This window comes from Peromyscus eremicus, chromosome 10 (assembly GCF_949786415.1).
Source record: "Peromyscus eremicus chromosome 10, PerEre_H2_v1, whole genome shotgun sequence".
Lineage (NCBI taxonomy): Eukaryota > Metazoa > Chordata > Mammalia > Rodentia > Cricetidae > Peromyscus > Peromyscus eremicus.
The window spans coordinates 81,875,940-81,899,542 of record NC_081426.1 but is presented as its reverse complement, the minus strand read 5'-3'; the positions used below and the strand labels follow the sequence as shown (position 1 = coordinate 81,899,542).

General features: G+C 40.4%; 2 protein-coding genes across 6 annotated transcripts in view; both read right to left on the bottom strand.

Moving 5' to 3' along the window:
- Positions 1 to 3,185: 3,185 nt before the first annotated feature.
- On the bottom strand, positions 3,186 to 9,479 carry Epgn (epithelial mitogen). 5 transcript variants are annotated; one of them, XM_059275460.1, is made up of 5 exons: positions 9,350 to 9,479; positions 8,782 to 8,874; positions 5,996 to 6,116; positions 4,856 to 5,008; positions 3,186 to 3,240 (listed from the first exon to the last, which is right to left on the bottom strand). In XM_059275460.1, the coding sequence occupies exons 1-5, from the start codon at positions 9,477 to 9,479 to the stop codon at positions 3,186 to 3,188; spliced, it is 552 nt and encodes a 183-aa protein (XP_059131443.1). The 5 variants fall into 5 exon arrangements, with proteins under 5 accessions (XP_059131443.1, XP_059131444.1, XP_059131445.1 ...); XM_059275461.1 differs by having other exon boundaries at positions 4,982 to 5,008; positions 9,350 to 9,392; XM_059275462.1 differs by having other exon boundaries at positions 4,982 to 5,008; positions 8,809 to 8,874; positions 9,350 to 9,392.
- Positions 9,480 to 18,687: 9,208 nt separating this feature from the next.
- Positions 18,688 to 23,603, bottom strand: part of Mthfd2l (methylenetetrahydrofolate dehydrogenase (NADP+ dependent) 2 like) — a 102,532-nt gene continuing 97,616 nt past the window's right edge. The window contains exon 8 of the mRNA XM_059275224.1: positions 18,688 to 20,018. Coding sequence (XP_059131207.1) covers positions 19,906 to 20,018 — 113 coding nt within the window. The 3' untranslated portion in view covers positions 18,688 to 19,905. The remainder of the gene's footprint in view (positions 20,019 to 23,603) is intronic.

Here is a 23,603-nt window from a genome sequence, read left to right as displayed (position 1 = left end):
TGTGCCTTTCCTGGATCTCGCTCTGTAGGCTGGCCTTGAACTCACAGAGATCTGCCTGCCTCTGCCTCCCGAGTGCTGGGATTAAAGATGTGTGCCACAACCGCCTGGCCAGCACACATTTTTAAAACATGGGTCTTCTCTTAGGTCACTAGATACTCAGAGTCTCCCACCATCATCGATTGATTTGAATAATTAACAGAAATATCATCCAGGACTTGAAAGGTGTGCTCTTAGATGCAGTACTGGATAGATCTGGGCCAAAGGTTTGGACGGAAATGTGGGCTCACCCAGATTCGCAGTGCCAGACTCTGACAAATTCAATTTCAACACTTCCACTGCATCTTGGCAGGTGCTCGTGCCTGATGTCATCAGCCAGTGATGTAAGCCAGAAAGAGTGGTATTTTGCAATAGAGATTCTGGTAACCCTTCCCATGAGTGTGGGTTGAAAGCTATCAATATTTATATCACACGCAGAAAGCATGTAACATTTTGTAACGTATAGAAATTAGATGGCTTACTTGGAGTCTTCTGCACACATGAATTGTCTTTGTGTTCCACATCAATAGCTTGAATTGCTGATGTTTGTCTTTTATTTTCTTAAGACATTTTTTTCAATTAAATATAATGAAGGGAAATCTTATTGACGTCACCAACATGAACATGTCAAAATTAAAGGATTAGATCTGCATGGTCACAGGAAATACTAAAAGATGGATTCATTTATAATTTCTTCCTATGAAAACATGATTACATAAAAAGCTAACTTGAATTACAGTGAAAAGCTGTTGTAAATCCTTTTTTTAAAATGATTAGCTTGGTATGGCTGGTATCACAGCGTTTGCTCCATCCCTAACCTAGTCTAAAGCACTACATACTGAGGCACATGTAGATGACCCAAGAATGTAGTCTCAAAGGACTGAGGGGTAGACACAGGAAGACAAAACAGGGGAATGGAAGAAGTTGAACTTCTTAGACTGTTTGGTTTTGTCACAGACACCAGAAACATGTCATCATATAATTCACCTACATAGTTGAAAATGTAGTTCTGAGGCAAAGTCTTTATTGACATTGACTTTTTCTTCTCAGAATCTTATTGTATATGTATTTCAGTTTTTCTCATGTGCGTAGATGTTGCCAGATGTTCCTCCGGCTCCGTAGGCATGCCAGAGATTCTTTTCTGCACAAGCAACCCCAGTAGTTACAAGATCACAAGATCATTTTATACACTAGCCCATAAACAGATAGTTTTCATAAACTTGGCTCTAAGTTTCCATGTTGTTTGGCTGGGTGTGTTTTACATTGTTAATAAATAGTATGCAGTGAGTGAAGAATATTGAATATGTATTACTGCTTATTTTGGTTAACATTTTGATTTGGCTAACTGGAAGTCATAACTGATATTCTAATTTCAGGTTACTGTGTTTGAAACTGGTAAGCACTTACAGACTGTAAGTGTGTATGACCATTTATGGTGTCACTTCTCCAGAGGTGGCAGAAATTCCTCTTTTCTTTCCTCAAGAGGTAGCTCTTAGTCAATAGAAAGCAGGCCTCCAGTGTTTCTTCCTGGACTCTCCTTGGCTTTTTCTACATTTTTTTTGAAATGCTCAGGAAGAGGTAGCTTTCTAGGTGTGGCTGCTGGAGTCACTGGGTGGAACTGTCACTCCACACCCCTTGGCATGATGTAACTTTGCACATGCAGAAAGTGCTGACATGCAACGCAGCTGCAGTACATTCCTTCTGGAGGAAAAACAAAGCCAAGGAAACACCTTCTCTCAAAGGAAAGCAGAATGTAGTGTACCTAAAGTGTGGATTAAAAGCTACATCAATATATGCGTCGGACTTTGCTATTGTAAGAATTCAAGTATGACTTTCTTTTAATTAACCTCAAGTTCAAATTGTTCTGCTTATGAGAAACAGAAATAAGCCCATAGTTCTAGATTAAATCCAGAAAGAAAACAGTAGTTGTTATTAGTCTGTAATTTCATTTTGTATTTTCTCTAAAATAAATTATCTTACAAAGTGAACATTAAAATATATACTTAGGATAATTTTCAGGATTATTTTGGGGTGAGAGATGGGATTGATAATGAAAGTGTTGAAGATAATCTGACTTGCAGCACAAATACAGGAGTTTGGTTTTTATCTTCTCCTACAGTTCAATTTTAGAGCTACAAGTGTCTTGTAGAAAATGCAACCAAAGCCCAAGGAAAGTAAAAGACTTGCCCAAGACTGGATCATGTGGCAGAAACACAGTTCAAAAGAAGGATCCTGATTCCCAACTAAGTATTTCTACCATTGTTTCATTTTTACCTATGTGCAAATATGTTATCAATCAATCAAAAGTGGTAACATTCCATGTCCTATAGCTAGTTTTCAGCTTCCATCTAGGGATCAATTCGAGGCTTTTAGTTGTTAGATGAATTCTAGGACTTCAGTTCAAGTGATGGACACCAGGCGAGCCTTTCAATGGAAGGATAAGATGATATGCATCAGGGTACAGATTAGCCCAGCACAAGGTTTTATAATCCATACAGAAATGTCAGTTTTGCCTACTCAGGACTTGCTGTCCAGGTGACTTTCAGTCTTCAAGAATTCATTTGCTTATTGCAAACTCCACAAATAAAGTTTCCACACTGTTGTCACAGCTGGGTGTGATTTATGGTTGCCCTGGACACTCCATTTTCTTCCAGTGGTTCAGGTTAAATGCATTTTTGGTTCACTCAAAGAGCCATTCACTGGTTTCATTTGAAAGTTGATACCAAATTCCCTGAAATACCATCAGGACAGACGGTTTGGGATCAGGTCCCTTGGAAACAGGTGGCCCCAAATGTTGAGTACATGAAGAACTCAGGCATGTCATTACTTTGACTTGATGTGGGGTAAACAGTTAAAATGAAAACTCACATCTGAGATGATCAGAAACATGGAACAAGTCCTGCAGTGACAATGAGCACACAATAACAAGCCCAAAGGAGGGTTGTGAACTTGGTTTGTTCACATAGCTCTCCGGCACCCAAAGATGGTAAAACCTAAGAACCAATGTTCAATTTTATCCTCTTATTGCATTGTCACCCAAACCTCCGTTATTTTCAGGTTAGCTTGTCACGTTCTGTGTCATCTGAAGCTCTCCATTCGAGTCCCCATTGCTTTTGACAAATGACTTGATGAGTACGCCTTATAAGGTCTCACAATGGTCTCCCTCCAGAGCAGATAATGTAAGGTGATTTCAGATTTAGACACCTAAAAGAGAGAGAACATTGGTTTCCGTAAGAGTACTGTCTCTGTTGATCATTATGGCTTACACATACAAATGTGCTGCTGTAACAATTGCTCTTAGTACTCTGCCTAGATGCCATTTGTCTACTGGTGGATGCATCACTCAGTAGCAGAAAAGAACACATGCACAGTAGCATCCTGCTCTAGAGGATTACCTATGGCCAACAGAAGGCCTTGCCAATAAGTTTCTAACAGATTGTAAGAACCTGATCACTACTCCTCTTTGTAATGGTTCTATGATGCCATTCTCATTCTCTCTCTCTCTCTCTCTCTCTCTCTCTCTCTCTCTCTCTCTCTCTCTCTCTCTCTCTCTCTCTCTCTCCCTATGGAATCAGGTCCAGACTGCACTGGAGCTGAAGCCACATCTTTGCTTGGCAACTTTGGGCTGTTTTGTCTGCTTTCGTTACCTCACTACAGGTTTTGTCTTAGGTAACACCCGCATGCATAACCATCTCCTCTTCAGACCCTTCTTCTGGAGAGCCCAACTTTCTACACCCAGCTCATGAATGTCTATAGATCTCCACTCCTCCTTTTTTCTCTTCCTCCTTCTCCTCCTCCTCTTCATTCTCCTCCTCCTCCTTTTTCTCCTCTCCATCCTCCTTCTCCTTCTGTCTCCTCCTTGCTTTCTTTGTCCTCTTTCTTGTTATTATTCTTTGTCTTTTTGACAAGTATAAAGATAATATAACACATATTCACTTCTTTCTGAGAGGCATTTATTAAGCAAAACAAACTTCTAATTTTGGTCACAGAACTTTAGTTATTTTTTTTTAAATGAGAATAGTGAAAGTACCACAAGGGAAATATATTTGTCCTTAATGTTCCCCTCATTAACTTTTTTAGTTTTTCTTAGTTGTGTGGATTTAAGGAATAATAACTAGTATGGAGAAGCTTGAAATAATGTGGTACATACATAACTAATTCAAACTTGTTTGCAGATTAAGTTCTTGATATTGGGATTTTAGCAGTAGACAGTATTGCTAAAGATAACTCCCCTTAATGTCTACAGAGAAAGTGGCCCATAGTTGTCACACATTTTCATTTATTTAATAAGCATTTCTTAACATTTTGGGGTTTTGTTTTTGTTTTCATTTTGTTTCATTTTGTTGAGATGGGATTTCTTTGTGTAGCCCTGGCTGTCCTGGAACTCTCTCTGTAAACCAGGCTGGCCTCAGACTCACAGACATCCACCTGACTCTGCCTCCCAAGTGCTGGGATTAAAGGTGTGTGCCACCACTGCCCAATTTTTAACTTTCTTTTTGCTCAACAATATGTATGCATCATTAGACACTAAATGTATAATCATCAGTAAGATATATTTAATCTCTGCTTTCTAGAGGCTTGCTATCCTTCCCACTTAGAACTTTGACTTAGGCAAACATAGATAAGAAGAAAGGAAACTGTAAATTTGTACTATTGTATTGCATCTGAAGTTAATTTTTACTGCTTGTCTGGGTTCATGAAAAGGCACCAAAAATGTTATGGAAGGTCTTCCCAGACACACATGTCCATAGTAGGGACTCAAATAAATATTTTTCAAGTGAACGCACACAACCAATTTAAGGCTTTGTTTTTTCCATACCTTTTTCTTATGTAGCAATATAAGACAGCAAGAAAGGCACTAATTAACAATCCAACACCAATCCCGATTGCAATGTACTTTTCATAAGAATCCACAGCATATGAAGTCAAGGTCAAATGCTCACACCTTTCTCCCGTGTAACCGGTGAAGCATCTTTAAAGAGAGAAAAGAATATACAACCTTAAAGCCTACAATGACAGAAGTACAAACGGGTGATGCATTTCAAAGAACGAGAAAAGAGAGACATTTGCAGAGGCTCATGGGAGCCGGTCCATTAACGAAACAGCCCGTGCTTCACCACAGTCATTTCAGTAAGGCTCCACACACTCTCTCATTGCTAGGAAGAAAAGGTAAACTGCTTGTCAAGAAGTTGCCAAAAAGTAAGATCATGGCAGCTCCAGGACTTCATCTTCCCGAATAGATTTTCTTTTTGTGGGAGTCTGTCTCATCCTGCAAAGCTATGAAAGTTCAGAGTCACCTTTGCACGTTGTTAGAAATGCAGATACTGATTTGACAGTTATAGAACATCCAAGTCAGCATTCCTAGCAAGCTCCAGTTTCCACACATGCTATAGTCTGGAAACTATAGTTTTAAGTAATGTGGATAAGTAGTTTAGAAAGAAAGACTTTTTCATATTCAAATATGAAGAAGACTGGCCAGTCACATTCAGATCAAGCATATTTTTCCCCATTCTCTTGACATTTCATCATCCTCATCTTTTTCATTTTTTTTTTGAGATTATAATAAACTTACATCCCCCATCCCTCTCCTTCCTCTAAGCACTTCCATGTTCTTAAGAGGAGCAGGGAGTTTGCTGTGAGACTGGGTCTCCTAGAAATGGCAGAAGCAACACCCACGAAGTCTCACCGACATGGCTGCTTAAAGATGAGCAGAACAATGACAACGTCAATAGGCAAGTTAGCGTGGACCAGGGTTGAGATAGGACTCAGGATGTCTCACACTACACCAAGAGCTTTAGGTAACTAAGGAATGCTGAGAGCAGAAGTAGTCTTCACTAGGAAAGAGAACAGCAACTGGCTACCAAGCACTGTTTTTACTGGACAAAACAGAGCAGTTGGAACTGTGCTGTGCCTATCACTTTCTTCTGTCTCTAAGACTTGCTAAGTTCTTGGCAGTTACCTGCAAATGGCTTTCTTCAGCTCATGGTGGAATGCACACACTCCATTAATGCAGTAGCTATGATGGTCTTCCAGACAAGGGTGGGGGAACTTCAAAGCTACAGGTCCTTCTATGAAGTCAGCTAGGAAAGGGAGACACATTATTAACAGTTAAGTGTGTCCTACTTTCACAATACATGTTCAATGTATATGTAAAGACCTTTGATTTTAAGAATATTTTAAGCTCTTTGTCCTTTGAAACATTGATTTTCTTTTGGTGGAGGGATTCTGTCTAAAAGGTTGGGTTCATGTCTCTACATACATTGTTAATTAATTACAGGGTGGAGATGGATTGATGATTGCCCCATTCTTTAGACACTACATAACAACGCATAGAGATGCGTTGGTCGAAAGGTGGCAGCATCGGTTCTAGCTTAGCAGGTAATTCTGAACAACGTTTTCCAGACATGTACCTAATGCTCATTAATTAGAAAGAAGGCCTCATATCACTTTGCATTTCCCCTGCATGGGTAGGGCGGCACCTAGGGAGACCTGGATGTAGTTTTGCTCTATAATAAAATAGATGTTTATTTCCTCTCCAGAGGAAGAGACGAGAATCCCCTTTCACCCCTCCACAGACTGCCAGGAGGTGTTAATTAGACAGGGGGCATTTTCACTGACTGACCAGAGTGGGGCTGTTATGACTGAAACAAGAATCCAGAACCAATGTGGGGCTCAGATGGATGCAGCCGATGGCAACGCCACCACATACTAAGTGACAGTTCTACTGTGTTCTGAAGCAGTGGCCAAGCCACAGAGGTGGGATCTGAGACAGATTTTTAATTCTTTTGTTTTAATACTGCAAACATGACCCCAGTGTGTAGTCTAGTGATCCAAAACCTCCTTATGGGACACCCATGTCAGGAAAGGGTGCTCTGGAAAGTCATCTGTATTTCAGGATGCCACTGATCTCCAGCATGCCAGATGTAACATGTGCTAGTGCCATCCTTGGTGCTCACACATTGGTAAAGACTCTTAGGGAAAACTGCATAATTGAACCCTTGCCATTTTTAAACCTTTTTAAAGCAGAATTAGTGGCATGTTATGTTGTATTGAGTGAATAAGTATACCTCCTCACTATTAGTCATCGCTTATGGGACACCATATGTGCATTCCTACAGAGACCAAGGGCATCCTACTTAGGTGTCTTTAGGAAAAAAACTAAAACATTCCTTTTCATGTGAAAAATACTAAATGTCTATATACTAGAATACCAACAAGACACCATATCACTTTGTTTTAAAAACACATACTAGAACTTACAATTGGCACCTAATTTGCTGACTGTGGGATCTTAAACACAACTTATCCCTTTAGGAATTGATTTGGAGACACTGAGAATTTCTTATTCAAGATGTGCTAAATTCCTCTTAATCCAAGACTAACCAAGTTTACTTAACCAAATCTAAAGAAGGGCTTTTCTAGAAAATATGAGAATTTGAAAGAAACCATTTCCACAGAAAGGGCACTCCAGACAGACTCATTCTTTTTCCCTTGTGGAGAAGAATATTAATTATAATTTCATTAAAACATTTATAAGATATGATTCGTATTTTTAAGTTAAAAGTAAAAAGAGGGGCTATCGCGCAGTTATAGAATGCTTGCTTAGCATGCACATGGCCCTGAAGTCCATGCCAGCATTGCAGCAAGGGGAAAATACAAAATTTTTCCACGAAGAATGCAAAGAAAAAAAATAGCATAGCTGCTCCTTTCTGTCCTCACTTCTGCTATTATCTAAGTTGAAGATTCCATTTGCAGTTCATTCAGCATCATGAGAGAGAAAAGGGTGGGATGGGGTGCTGGACACATGGCTATGCCATCTACCGCTAAGATGAAACCATGCCTTTAAATTTTCTACACATTCAGTTTTACAAATTGATGTTCAAAAACCAAATGGACAACTTGGGTGTTTAAAAATCATTGGGAAAATGAGGAACAGCTGGATGTTCCTATCTTTAAAATTTAGGAATGAACTATTTGGCTTCATCTTCTTGGCAAGACAAGGAGTGTCCTATGCCCTGATCACAAACCATAGCCTTTACATGAGGGGGATACTACGAGATTTGTGAGGGAGTCAAAGCCATTCAGACACAGGTCTTGACAGGCAAGGAGCTTTCCGAGTTCATCGGTAGTGCAGACAGGTTTGCAAGCTGTGCCACAGTGCTGTGCTCAGCAGCAGCCAGAAGCGTCTATGCTAGGCACAGTCAGACAGAAAGAAAATACATGACCACCATCAATGACGGAAGCTGGGTGGAAGAGGTCAGGAAATGCAGCATATGCTCACAGGACAACAAGCAACCAGAAAAGACCTTTGCAGAGATGGGGGAAAAGCACTGCCTCTCATAGCTGTCCTTTCTGTGGCTGCTAAGCTTACTGTCAGAGATCGAAACACACCCACTGTCCTCAAAACTGTCAAAGTCATATGTAATCACACTGGATACCCTAGGTCACTGGGAGTCAAGCAGAATCCAAGCGGAACCAGTGGCATGTCTCACATTCAGGAAAGCAGCTGAAGACAGGAAGCTTTGCTCATCCTTGTTTCACTTCCTCCTTTAAAAAAAAAAAAAAAAGCCACCTCTTGCTGGCACATCTATCTACCTGTCACCTCAACTTAGCATCATCTTTCTGAAATCGCTGATTATCTAGTAAAATGTTGGCTAAAATTTTCCCTGTGTGGTCCCTGTCACAATGCAACTTTCTGTCAAAGGTTTCAAGGAAGGCACTTGAAATAGAGGGGCAAGGAGATACCTTCCGTGTTGTTGACTGTCCAGTTGCTCTGCTGTGCTGTGCTAGGAGGCGTCACGTGCACTTCTGCTTCTTCGGTCAGCGCGGCCGCCATTGCTGTGGTAGAGGGAAAAGCATCTTATTTCACAGGCGAGTCTCCCTTGTGTACAAACAACCGATCCAAAGGGTTCTTAGTCTGGGGATTCCCATTTTCTGTTCTGGTTTTAATTCATTAGGTTCGATGGAATCCAGAACCCGACTAGGGCAATTCCAGACTACTTTTTAGCTGTCCCATTGACAGCATTACAATGACATAACTCTGAAATGGATTCATTCTTAGGAGAAAGTTCATGTATTTACATGCTAAGACAATCACCGTACACAGCTTCCTGTAGGGCGGTAGCTGTTATCAAGTGCACCTCAATTGCTTAAAGCAATTATTTCAGCCTTCTTAAAAAAAAATCAAGATCGAAAAAAAAAAAGCATATATTCCATAAAGACACGATTAATCCACACAATCCTTGCTCTGATCAGGGGCAACCTCAAATTCAAGGAACTAAATCTTTACATTTACAGTGTAGAAATGACCTACCTTTGAACAGGAGGCAGACTGCCATTGGAATCCCCAGAGCCATATCCTGTAGCTGCTGAACTTCTTTCCCTGGTCCTCCTAGACTGAAGGGTGGAGGGTTTTTATTGCTCTCTCTGAGTCTTTCTTCCATTTATATTTCATGAAGCGTCATTTGGCAGTTCTTACCAATCCAAAAACTATGTGCTCCTGGCAGCAGCTTAAAGCCTGCAGGCACTCGCACACTCGTTTAGGATACCTGCGTTATCTAGAGATGTGATCAAATTTCCTCTTGAAACACTGGTTTCCTGTCACCTGTGGGCATAATCACACATGTAAAAGTTCTTAAAACAACAAAAATGAATGCAAATGCAGAAAAGTCACTGCTGCTGTGATGAACTATGGCTTTCCTAGTAGGCTGCAAAGGACCACAGCCAAGATATCTGAAAACCAGTAGACAGAGTAACCTGTTAGGATCTGTAAAAGTTCCCAATTTGACAGTCAGTTCCATTCCCTTTCATTATAACCGCTGGGGGGAAAAAGTACTATGCATATTTTTAAAATATTTTGTTAATATGGTTGTAAAGAAGAAGAACTGAAGGTGTGTAAAATAATGTGTAGTATTCCGTTTTCATTGTTGTCACTTAGCTCTGTTCATGATAAATTTTAAGTAAAATTACTTCTAATGCTATAACATTAACCTTTATGTCATTCTGGCATTTAATGCTTTATAGAGAAATGGGATGAACCACCAAGTTCCAGGAACAAGAGTGTTTAAATCTGGCCTCATGACAGAATGCCCAGAATCAATGTGTATCAATAACATTGAAATTACATATGGTGCAATAGTCATAAACCCTTCATTGAGGTATACCTAGTGAACAGCTAGTTTTGATTTCATATTGCACTCAAGGTTTTCTCACTGTTGACCCAGTAATGATTAAAATGAGATTATAAAAGCCCAATTTTGTAATTTTGCCTGTGTATTTTTGTATAAACTGTAGGAGATACTTGTAAATTTTCACCTGCCCCAAATTACTTTGAATATTAATGAATATGGTTTCCTGGAGTGGTGTGCCTTTCTACTTGGAATTTCATTTGCTTATATTTCCTGAACTTTGAAAACTTGTCCAAGGTTGATTATCGTGTGAATCATGTCCACCAAGCAAATTATATTTATCAGAAAGAATCCCTTTCTATAGTCAAATCAGAATTTGGCTTTAGAAATCACACAAGCACGAGCTTGTTGTACTCATTACAGCTTGGGCAATCATTTACCATAAGAGTCATCACTTTAAAAAGCTAAAAGAATATGTACCACTTGGCTTACTTTAAGTATGTCTACACACTGTAGCTCTAGTTTTAGGATCTTAAAGAACTATTTAGTATGTCAATTTCTGGGCATTATTTTTCACAAGAAAATAATAGTTGAATTACAAATAAAGAATCTTTCTTAGCACCTTATGGAGAATTCAAGACATAGTTTACTAAGGATTAAAATAGTATCATAAGTCTTTCAAAGTTTCTGGAAAGAAATGTTAGGATCCCCCACCCACTCTGTGTGTGTGTGTGTGTGTGTGTGTGTGTGTGTGTGTGTGTGTGTGAAAGAAAGAGAGAGAGAGAGGGGGGGGGGAGATGATCAAACCCACCAGAACTTCATCACATATATTAAGCAAGTTCTCAACCAGTGTCAAATACACCTGGACCAAATATCTTTATTCTTAAGACCGAGCTATAGATGCACAACGGTTATCTTTGTAATAACAATTAACTGGGGGCGCTGGGGAGGTGGCTCAGTTGGAAAAGCTCTTGCCATGCAAATGTGAGGACCTGAGTTTGGATGCACAGCACCCATGTAATAAGCAGGGGTGATGGAACACACCTGAAATCTTAGTGCTCGGGAGGAAAGAAGCAGGTTCTTGGGGCTTACTGCAAGCCTGTCGACTTCAATCCATAAACTCCAGGGTCAATGATATACCATGTTGGTGTCAGTTAGGTTTTGTCAACTTGACACAACTGACTCCTGATGTCTCTGTCACTGACACCGCACCTTCTCACCTCCTCCCTGGAGGGAGCCATTAGGATCCAGCAACATCTGGTGCCCAACATGGGGCTCGGACCCATAACCCTGAGATTAAGAGTCTCATGCTCTACCAACTGAGCTAGCCAGACAAACAAACATGACAGACAACACAAAAGATGGAAAGAAATAGGGGTCCCAATGCTTACCTGCTGAAGGGACCGAAAGAACACAACACTGAGGGACCTTCTCACTGAAACACACCATCTTGGGGGTGCTGTCAAGCACCATGAGTGAAGAGAGGGAGATGACCAGAATCTGTATTAGAAAGAGAAAGTAATAGAAGCTCTACGTTCAGTTTAAACCTAGTCCCCTCATCAGTGGTGTGGGAGGCCAACAAGATTCTAAGATGACCACCCATCTGGTCCATTGGAAGGATCTTGATGGCAACTGGGGATTCATTCACCCTATCATTTCCACTGTACCTAGGAACATGTGGGGCAGAAATATTTTGGAGGATATGGGTGTTGTCATAACTACAGATGACAGGGCCTTTTTTGATAATAATGAGGTCCATGAAAAAGCTGGTCTCATGGTCTGCAACCCTGCACAAGATCTGTACCCCCAATTCTAAGGGCCATTGTCTCCACAAGATCCACTGCGATTGAACCCCCTAGCCCCATTCCATTTATGTGGCTCTCAGATCAAGAAGTATAGATGAACAGTGGCCTGTAATTGAACCCAATCTGTCAATCCTAAAGGACTTAGTTGCAGAACAGCTAAAGATGGTGCACACAGAACCATCCACAAGTAAACATAATACCCCCATATTTGTTATCCCCAAGAAATCGGGATGCTACCCCCTCCTGCAGAATCTTCATGTAGTTAATGGTCTAATGGAAAAAATGAGGTTTACATAGCCAGGCCTCCCCTACCATAGCACTATTTCTCCATCTTATTATATATTAGTTTAGATATTAAGGATTGCTTTTTTCAAATTCTTCTGGTGCCACAGGACTGAGATCATTTTACCTTTGGTATGTGGGGATCTAATATGCATAAACCAGCTAAGAGATATCAATGGACTGTTTTGTCCCAAGGAATGAAGAATAGCCCCACTATTTGCCAGTTATATGTTTCTCAAGCTTTGGTCAATGTCCCCAGGGGTGTTCTTTTGATCCATTATATGGATGATCTCCTCCTGGCACACCCAGATGCAGTCTACCTGAAAAAATCTGTCAAGGAAGTATTAGAAGATCTCGAATCATTACATCTGATAGTGGCTCCAGATAACGTCCACATGGTACCCCCCATCCCTTTGCCTCTTTAGGCATTTCCATTGCTAAGCAGGTACATCACCTTTCCTTCAAATTGGAAATGAAGGAATTGTACTCACTATCAGAACTACAACAATTATGTGGTGCAGTTAACTGGCTTAAACCTTTCTTGCCCATGCCTGACCAAGAGATGAGATACCTCTTTTCATTGTTGGAGGGGGTCACCTGTCCTTCCACTAAGGTTAGGCTTACCCAGGAAGCTAAAGAGTTGCTATAACAGGTTTTGGCCATTCTAGCCATCTCCAGCCTGCAACACCATGATCCCCAAAGGCCTTTATTGGCAATCATCCTCTGGACTGTACACGTAGGGGATTTTGGGGAGTATTATGGCAATATGGGCCCATTCTATGGATACATCAAGCACATTCTAACAAAGTCATCTCTAAGTTTGAGCACTCCTTCCAACTTGGCCTTAAATCATGAATGCTGGCACAGAGAACATATGGATGAGAGCCAGATAAAGTTGTCTTCCTGTTTTCTTTAAAGAATACCCAGTCCCTCTGGGCAAATTCTATTTCATTCTAGGAAATGGTTGCAGGACTCACAGGAACTATTGACAATCATTTGCCAAAAAATAAGTTCTTAGCAGAATTCCCCACACTTCCAATACAGATACATCCCCATGCAGTCCCCTCCTCCACTCTCATCCCTCATGCCACCCTGGCCTTTTCAGATTCCAATAAAAACAGATATGGTGCTCTTATCCAGCACCCTGGCTCTCAAGATGTTACATATGTTATCCCTAACCCTGATTCTGTTCAATTGGGTGAGCTATTGGTCCTCCTTAAGGTTCGAGTGGTATGCCAGACTGAACCCATTAATATTTTTGCTGATAGACAATACACTATACAGGCAGTTCATGTGCTGGCCTTTTCTTGAGTCAAAGACTAACTACTAACTGACCCCTATCACTAGCACCATGTTGCTCATACAAGATGTCCTAAATCAGAGGACTGAGCATTTGTACCTGTCACATATTAGATCTCATTCAAAATTACCTGGAATATTGGCTTGAGGAAATGAGGTCACAGACACCATCATATTAACAGCCAGTATGGATCTCCTAAAGCAAGCCAGGATTCTTCACCAGCAGTTCCATCTATTTCCATAGAATTTGCACATACTTATTCCAGAATTATTGGCTTCCCAACGTAAACATTTGTCCTGAGCATGTGCCACTTGTGGTCCTCTTGACCCCTTAGACCACTTCAATACACAGGGGTTAATCCAGGGCTTGTTGCCTAATGCCGTCCAGTAGATAGATGTTACACATCATGCTCCCTTTGGCAATCTTAAATTTGTTCATGCAATAATAGATACCTCTTCCTCCTTTGTTTATGCCCTCATCCTTTCTTGGAAGAAGGCCATCAATGCTATCAAAGCCCTAAAGTCAGCCATGGGTAGTTATAAGGGTATCGTGGGCACTTAAGACTGACAATGGCCCTGCCTATGCCTCTCAACAATTCAATGACTTTCTGGGGTCCTAGAAGATTTCCCATACCACTGGCATCCCCTACAAACTGCAGAGACAAGCCATTGTGGAGAGAACCAACAGAGCTCTTAAGGAGCTGTTGACAAGGACTATCTCACCAGAGGCTAGGAGAGATCCTCATCTGGCCTTAACAGAGGTCCTTTTCCATATGAACTTTCTCAGTTTTGACGACAAGGGGCTCAGCCAGGCCTACAAGCACTGGGCGTCTCTGCCAAAGAACACATCCCTGCCCCTGGTCAGATGGAGAGATCCTATCTCCCTCCAATGGCAGCAACCAGCCCCCCCACCCACCACTAATCAGTGTGAGAGGATATGCTTGTATTTTTCCTCAGAGTGCCACTGCTCCAATATGGGTCCCGGCTAGAGATGTGTGCCTGGCCACAGATCAGCCTGCTTCCACCAAGGAGGAAATAACCCAGAATGGGTAATGTATATCCTCCCCTTTCTTGCTCTCATTGCCCCTCTAAAGGCTGAAGACTTGTGGACCCTAGCTTTTCCTCATTTCATATGACACCTTTTGAGATGAGGAACATTAGTTTAACAGGCCAGGAGCTAGCTAAATATAAATAAACTTAGCCCATGGTCAGCTAAATTTCTATATTATTACTGCTAACACATGAAATTTTCCAATTAAATCAGACAAAGGCAAAGGTTATGGCCTTTGACTCTTTATTTTTGAGGTTTGGCATGATATAAAAAGGCTGTTTGACCCCTCCTGGATTTTCACTTATGTTTTGATTGGTGGGGTGGTGCTTTTAATCTTTCTCCTTTTTAAGTGTCTCCTACAGTACATCCAGCAACAATGGGCAGCCATTAAGGTGACTCTACAGGTGTTAATGGCTCTTAGACATCCAACTCTTAGCCCTCCACAGGAGGTTATGCATGCCTGGCTTTCTGAAATTCAAAAGGCTACTTACTGCCTGACCCTCCCCACCCAGGGTGACTCCCCAGGGATGGACACTCTTTGAGGGCTGATAGTCAATGACAGGTAAGAGCTTGTTTGGCAAGTCAACCTAAGACAGGCACAGTTCAGTTGCTGAGCTCCCCACCCCCACCCCCATGCCACCCTGAGGTGGGGTCAACAAGACTAGAGCAAAGAACTCTGACTCCTGCTGAGCACCCATGTAATAAAATAAAAGGGTGTATATGTAGTAGGACATGCCCACAAGGTTGGGGAAATGGGCTCAAACCAGTTGCCAAGGCATACACATAACATACTTCTTCATGAGCCAACCTGGAGTGTGCCTGAGGGCCTAGCAACAGGTGCTGTCAGGGTTCCTGATTGCTGTGAGAGTTCTTGATCATGCCTAGCCAATGAAGGATGACCACACAATGCCACCAGCTTGGGACACAGCTTGGGTGCTGGGAGGAGGTTATATAAAGCCTCCCCCATTATTGAATAAATGAGTTTGCTGTTTGCCTTCAACTGACTCCTGGTGTCTGTGCTGTTGACTTCGTGCCTTCTCACTCCATACCCCAAGGGCTGTTCCTGCTCTTGAAGCTGTGTCTTCTGGCACACTCAGCTGTGTCCTCTGGAACACTCAGAAGCCATTCCTGCTCTTACAGCTGTGTCCTCTGGCACAAGTGGCTATACTGATCATAGAGGAAGTCCCTTAACTCCAAAAGTCAAAATTTAAATACATGTGCTTTTATTATAAGAACCAAAGTTCTCACTCATATCAGTGTAGTCTGGATTTTTGTTGGGCCACCAGCTCACAAAGATGACACAGAGACTTATTATTGTGAAAGCTTGGCCTTAGCTTAGGCTCATCCCACTAGCTCTTATAACTTAAATTAAGCCATGTTTTAAAATCTACAATCCTTTACATGTCTCAGTTACCTTTACTCTGTACTGCCCATCCTGCTTCCTCAACTCCTGGTTGGTGATTCTGCCTTCCTTCTTCCCAAAACTCTCTCTGTCCAGAAGTTCTGCCTACACCTCCTGCCTAGCCATTGGTCATTCAGCTGTTTATTAAACCAATCACAGTGACACAACTTCACACAGTGTAAAGTAATATTCCACAACATACCAGAGATTAGAGATGGGTGACTAACTCCCAGAAGAATTCCCACTGTAGACTAGACCACATTGAGACACCCCTTCATCATCAAGGCTTCCACTTTACACTAGGCAACAGCTCTAAGTCAGTTCACCTGCTGCTTTTCCTCTGGAGTCTGTACTGATGGATCCTATACCACTTTCCATATGAAAGTAACTTCAATCCTCTCACCAAAAAGTCTTTTTTTTCCAACTTTAAAGGATAGAGAGATGCCTATTGCAAGATGGACTCACTGGCATCTTCATTTATTGCCAATACACACTAAAGTGAATTAGAGTTAAGAAAGAGAAGGGGCATTTCACTGTCACTTTATACTCATGCCGCACTTCTTTTTAAAGCATTTACCTCTCTCCTCTAGTCACAAGTACCTCTAGGAGTTTATTCTTCCATTTCTTTCTATTTTGTCAGTTTTGTTTCTTTTCATTTTGTTGGTCTTTCACTCAATGAGAACTTATAGCTAATTGTCAGCAGGAAATACTTATGATTGTTGTTTGTCCCTCTATGTTTGTCCTATAATTCGTTCAGATTTCGTTGGCATTTCTCTATTCACTCATAAACTACCAGATGTCTACTGCAATCACGGCATTGGGCTATGCAGAATGCTGTTTGTAGAAGCAAGTGTATAGACAGTGCATGTTTTCTGACCTTCAATAACTAAAGTCAGTCAGGGAACATACACATGGTAAGAAGTGGCAGCTGCCATAGTTATTAGCACAAAGGGCTATGGCAGTTGAGAAGTGGAACTCAGATTTTCATGACAAAATTTCATTTGGAATGAATCGTAATAAGTAGGGTTTTTATAGGTAATGATGTGATCTCTGCCCTTGGCTGAGCACTTTAGTAACTAGGAGGATCACTTCCCTCACCTACCACAGAGATGGTTAGGAAAGAGAAAAGACAAAAGATTAAGAGGATATCTTCAGCACTCGATAGCTACTCAGTTAACAAACCTCTGCAAGCACTGAATGGGGTAAAAGGATACAAGATGGATAGTGGCCTCCAATTCTAGGAATTTAGTTGCCAGTATGTGCTGCTGAATTCTATATTTTCACCATCAGGCATGAACAACCATCCCCTTCCAGGATTTATATTACTTCATGACTGTTGCTTATGTAATATGTTATTGCCTCACACTCAACATGTCTTAAATTGAACTTATTATCTCTTCTCCCAAGTCAACTCCCTTTATACCTTCCTTATGCTAATCGATGATGATGTCATCCAGCTCAGACTGCAATCCTCTTCACTTGATAAATATCGTCTTCACTCTTGCTTCTTGTAGTTTCTTCTGACTTCCACCACTCTCCACCATACTCTTTTCACTTCATCTGACTGAATTTTTTAATTCTATTTAATGTTTCCTTGTGTTACAGTACTACTTCCATCAATTCTTTAAGCTTCTCTGCAGACAGTATAGGAGAAAATAGTATATCTTCACACTCCTCCTCAAGGGCATCACATATCTACAGTTACAGACTCCAAATTTTCCTGAATGGAATCAAACCATTCAGCCAATTTTGTCTCTTATGTGTGAGAAAAGACTCCTGCCTTCACTACACACTTGTGTATACTCATCTGAGCCTGATTATTGACAAAACTTATACCTCAGCCAACTGAGCTCAGTTTTAGCAGAAAATCTTGCTAACTCAGCTCATGGCAGCCCCATCCCACATCTTGTGTATATGTGTGATGCAGTTCCTTTTCCCCATGCATTGATGTCAAAGTCTCTGGCCTGCCATTACCAACAACATTAGAAGTCAGGTCAGCAAGAATGTTCCTCTTCTTGATATCTGACTATATTCCTCTTAGCAATTCCTCACTCATTGATGCATTGATTTCCCCATCTTGGTGGCTCAGCTATGAGTCCCCATGTGTCTTTGCTCCATGTAGAAACAGAGACACTCTGTCTCCTTGACCCTGTGGATTTCACTGTACTTGTTTTGATGAAAGTCTTCCTTTTTAATGTAAACAAGCATCCAAAATTTTCTTTTTGGTTAGTCTGTGGAAGACTGACCCCTAAATAAATAATGTACTGAAATAATCCTTTTCATTTCACTGGGCAGGGGAACACTCATAACTATAGTCCTTGTATTTTTAATATTCATGCATCTCTGGGCATTTTAGTTTGGAACCCAGGCTCTATTAAAATTTATTTAAACCATATCCTTTCTGAAATATTTGCCTACAGGTCTGTCAGGAATACTTGACCACTTGGTCTGGACTCACTGTAGAACACATTCTGTCTTTTTTTTTTTTCATGTTTGGGAAACTTAATACCAGAATGTAATAAATAAACAGCTAACAGGAACGGTAAGACCTCTCAGGGGGTAGAGGTGCTTGCTGTCAAGCCTGATCTGTCTCTCTCTCATACCCCCCAACACACACACACACACACACACACACACACACCCCAAAATATTTAAAGCTATCTTAATAAAAGAATATAGCTATAATTCTTCTTCAAATTGCTTTTATTGGACAATTGAAATATTATTATAAACCGTTAGTCTATTTTCACACAAAGGATCAAGAGGCACACCGATAAAAACCATGCATTGAACAAGGACCATTAATAGTACATAAATATACTGGGATCTGGGTATGAAACCTTAGTACCCATTATATGGATCTAGTCATTCAATAGCCTTTAATTAACAGTCACACAGATTTCCCAATTTGAATTGTATTAGAAACATAGCATCTGTGTTAGTAACCAAACGCTATCCTAGAAAAGAGAAGAAATGTGTGCACAAAGACTAGCTTTTAGTTATATCCCAAGGATCAATTTTAACAAAATGAAAGCATTATAATTCTATCAGATTTCTGCTTCCATGAATAAATATATCACAGTTCTTTAATGACAGATTCATACGTGCAGCATCAGCATTGTATTTGGTTGATATTTGTGGGAAAATCACTTTCGTTTGACTTTGTACACTCATTTGCTGTGAGATTTTTCTATTATCATCAGTGAAGTGAAATGAACAATATGGAAACCACATAGTCTTATACTGCACCAGTGAACTAGATGATGTGGGAGCCTAACACGCATGCCCTTCTACGACACCAAGTAATCATTTTTCAGTTTCCAAGTAGCATAACAGCTTTTGCCTAAATGGTTTTTGTTTCTTAAATAAACATCAGTTTTTCCATAGAATTGCCTTATGGTATGCCAGGAGATAACTGAAATTAAGACTTCATTTTCAACATTCTATTTTCCTCTTAACAAATGAGCTCTTTTTCAACAGATAAACTAGAATATGAACTGTATTAAAAAATCACAGTTATAACAAATTACAGTTTACATGGCACCCATTTGGTTGACAAAACAGTTATTGAAAACATACTGTATGTGATATTTAGGTTATGTCAAAAATATATTTATTAAATATGAATTCTTCATTTGTTTTAACATTATGAACAAATATCCATAAAATAAAGAATTGTTACCAAAATTATCATTGGAATTGTTTTGTTTTTTTTCCTAAAACTCAAAGTCTATTAGCAAGAAATCCATTAAGTTGTGTAAATAATCAGTTCTACAATGGTTTTACTGATGAAAAAATAAATACAATGTAGAAATAAATAGCTTTGTAGTAAAATAGAAAGAATTTTGCCTGTTGTCAAATAAATAAGCAGCACTATTCATTTTTTGTATTCTCCCGTGTGACCTAGTAAATGATGCTCTTGGCAGCCAGAAGTGTGTTCTTCAGAAGCATGGCCACGGTCATGGGTCCCACACCTCCTGGCACTGGAGTGATAAAGCTGGCTTTCTTCTTAACAGCTGAGGAGACAGAACATTTCTTCATTTTAAATGTATCTAATAATACCATCTTTTGAACACACTCTATATAGTCTATTTTCCCCATTATACCCATAATGTTATAAACCTCCAATCATTTATAAGATGAAGTAGGCTACAATGAAAACAGACAGAAACACACACACACACACACACACACACACACACACACACACACACACACTTTATTCTATGATATCTGTGGTGTACACAAAGGGATATGCTCAATTTCCATGCTTCATCTTTATATGAACAAAAGCAATAAGCTATGATCAATGTGATTACCTGTCATTCTTGTTATAACTTGTGGAAAAAAAGTAGGCTTATAGAAAAGGAAGCTGAGCTAACATTACTCACACAACTATAGGCAGTCATGATGAGGCCCTGAAGTGGGAACACATTAACCTGACTTAGATTATGTGCCATGTGCCAGGAGTCACAGGGCAGGGAGGCCTTAAGCATATTTCAAGATTGTTCTAAGACTGGTCATCAGGGGCTGCTGGGCTTGTTCATCATTATGAGAGAGAGAGAGAGAGAGAGAGAGAGAGAGAGAGAGAGAGAGAGAGAGAGAGAGAGACAGAGAGACAGAGAGACAGAGAGACAGAGAGACAGAGAGACAGAGGAGACACAGACAGAGAGACAGAGATAGACAGAGAGAGGCTCTGAGAGCTGCAGGTTAGTTGTGGCAGCTGGCCTTGAGAGAATGAGCCTGCCAGTCTGCAGGAGGATGTGACCTGATTTGGGGAGAAGGAGACAGCTGGAGGATTTGTGATCTAACTAAGTAAAAAATATACGAAATTGGTCACAACAGGAAGGTGGGATACAGGGACTCATCCCTCTCCTCTTTGACAGAGGCAGAACTAGGTTTGAAAAATTCTGTATGTCCACAATTGCACCCCTTCCCAGTTGTATTATTATGGAAAAGTCCCAGGTGGCTGAAGGGACAGCAATGAAGAGTAAGATGTTTTGAAAGAAAGAAACACTGTGGAAGCAACTGCAACATACTGATTTTCCTACTTTCTTATTCTGGGCACTCACGGTATGTTACATGTTACACTTCAAGTTACACAACAGCTTAGCAAGCAGTACAGGTATTTTCTTCCTTGGATGTCAGATCCAACACCCACTGGTCACCTCTGTCTCACCATCTTCCTCTTGCAAATTTTTTTTTTAACCACATACTCAGGATTACATTCATGCTAAAAAATAAGAACTGTGTGAAGGGATAGGAATGGGAATGGGCTGTTGCATGAGACACCTGCAATACAGCTTAGCTCAGAATCTGCATTTTTTTTTTTTTGCACAGGTTGCTAGTGGAAACCACACATGTGCATCCTGTCCTGCCTGTCATTCGTCATGGGGATCTTCACTTGTCTTGGGTTAGGACTTCCCTGGATGTTAACAAGACTTTATTAGCACCCGTGGGTCTCTCCACATTACTCAGTGGGTAGAAGATTAAGCACTGTTGCAAACACAGTTGAGCATCCAAGCACTGTTTTCATTTTTTTTTTTAATGTTTGAAACAAAGTGGATACACGTGGAGGCAAGGTTTGTACATGGTAATGAGAAGGAAGCAATAATGAATTTGATTTTAAAACATCTATTAGGTTTCTCTGTCATTTTTTTATTTCACTTTCCTGAGGGGCTGTGTCTGAGGGGCTGTGTCTGAGAAGAAATAAGTTTATATGTTGTAGGATGGTGTTACTGTAGTTTATGGTCTATCTACATAAGGAACAGGAACACCTTTTTTCGGTGAGGAATCATTAGCAGAGGACACTGGGTATTGATGTCAGCGGATGAAGGAAAAGTGCTCATCTGGGGAGGGAAGTAGCACCTGTAGTCCCAGGACTCAGGAGGCTGAGATTGGAGAGTAACCTGCACCCAGAAGTTCAAAGCCAGTCTGGACAATAAAATAAGACCTTGTTTCTTAAATAATAAGTATTTTCTAATGATAATTTTGCATAACCATCTCAAGGCTATCATAAGCTATATATTTGTGGAGTACCACAGATGGTTTGAGATGAGATTAGTCATGAGAGAACTTATAAGGTCAGGTCATGCTTGATACTGTGAAATGCATCTTCCCTGATCATGTCTAGAAGAGGGTGATTTAATGAGCACTAAGATTACCAGAACAACTTCTCATTGACTGTTTCCCTAAGAGCAGGCAGGCTTTGCACCTGCTTATAAAGAAGATGCTTTCAGTGTATGTGTGTATCTGTGCGTGTGTGAGAGAGTGTGTGTGTGTGTATCTGTGTGTGTGTCTGTGTATGTCTCTCTGTATCGTGTGTGTGTGTGTGTGTGTGTGTGTGTGTGTGTGTGTGTGTGTGTTGGGGGCTTCTCTATGCTTCACTGCAGAGAAACACAGAATTATAGGGAATGGTCCTTCAAGTTCCTGCTTCACAGAGGAGACTACCAGACATTCTATATGACATAGGAAAAAGTGACTGAGAGACTAGGCCTATAGGCTGAAGATGGATGCCCCAATGTTGCAGAGGAACTTAGGATGACTGTCCAGGCATTTCCAGAATTTTGGAAGTTGCTTACAATGCATTTCCTGTTTATTCAGGTAATATTATATCCTTCTGAGGTCTTTGATGCAGTTGAAGACTAGATAGTTATAATTTTCCTTGGTTATGATAAAAGATAAGTTAGATATGAAACCTTAGATTCATAAATTTAGGATAGATAGGATATTATCTTTAATTTTGCCAAATAAAAATGGACTAGATATTGTAATTGTAATTCCTGCTTGATAACTGTTCTATTATATGCAATTTTACTATGTTAAAGTTAAAATCTTCCTTTTTGATTAGAAGAAAAGGGAAAGTGCTGTGGGATGTCTTTCTGTACGCTGTGAATATGTGTTGCTCTGATTGGTTGATAAATAAAATGATGTTTGGCCAGTATCCAGGTAGGAAGTACAGGTGAGGCAAGCAGATGAGGAGAATTCTGGGAAGAGGAAGGCTGAGTCAGGAGTCATGAGCTAAACACAGAGGAAGCAAGATGACAAGGCAGAACTGAGAAAAGGTACCAAGTCACATGGCTAAACATAGATAAGAATTATGGGTTAATTTAAGTGTAAGAGCTGGTCAGTAATAAGCCTGAGTTAATGGCCAAACAGTTATAATGAATATAAACCTTGAGTGATTATTCTATAAGTGGGCCACAGGACTGCAGGGGACCCAAGAAACCTTTGTCTATACTGTGTTTCTGTGTATTTCTGTGTGTGTGTGTGTGTGTGTGTGTGTGTGTGTGTGTGTATGTGTATCTGTGTGTATGTGTATGTGTGTGTGTGTGTGTATGTGTATCTGTGTGTATGTGTGTGTGTGTGTGTGTGTGTGTGTGTGTGTGTGTGTGTGTGTGTATGTTGGGGGCTTCTCTATGCTTCACTACAGAGAAACACAGAAGAATTATAGAGCAATAACTTCAACCAGAGATTAACTTACTGTAATTCTAAAACTGGGGTCATATGTGTGAATGTGTTTAAGAGAAATATCAAAAGTCTCTTCTGCATGAGAATAAGGTATTAGATCAATCAGTAATTTCATGATTCACTAAAGAACA

Excerpts from the sequence above, each read along its gene's own strand:
- Epgn (XM_059275460.1), bottom strand. The coding sequence starts at position 9,479 with ATGGAAGAAAGACTCAGAGAGAGCAATAAAAACCCTCCACCCTTCAGT. Across the intron at positions 5,009-5,995 it reads CTGAAGAAAGCCATTTGCAG|ATGCTTCACCGGTTACACGG; the intron begins GTAACTGCCAAG and ends CTCTCTTTAAAG. Across the intron at positions 3,241-4,855 it reads TATTGCTACATAAGAAAAAG|GTGTCTAAATCTGAAATCAC; the intron begins GTATGGAAAAAA and ends TCTCTCTTTTAG.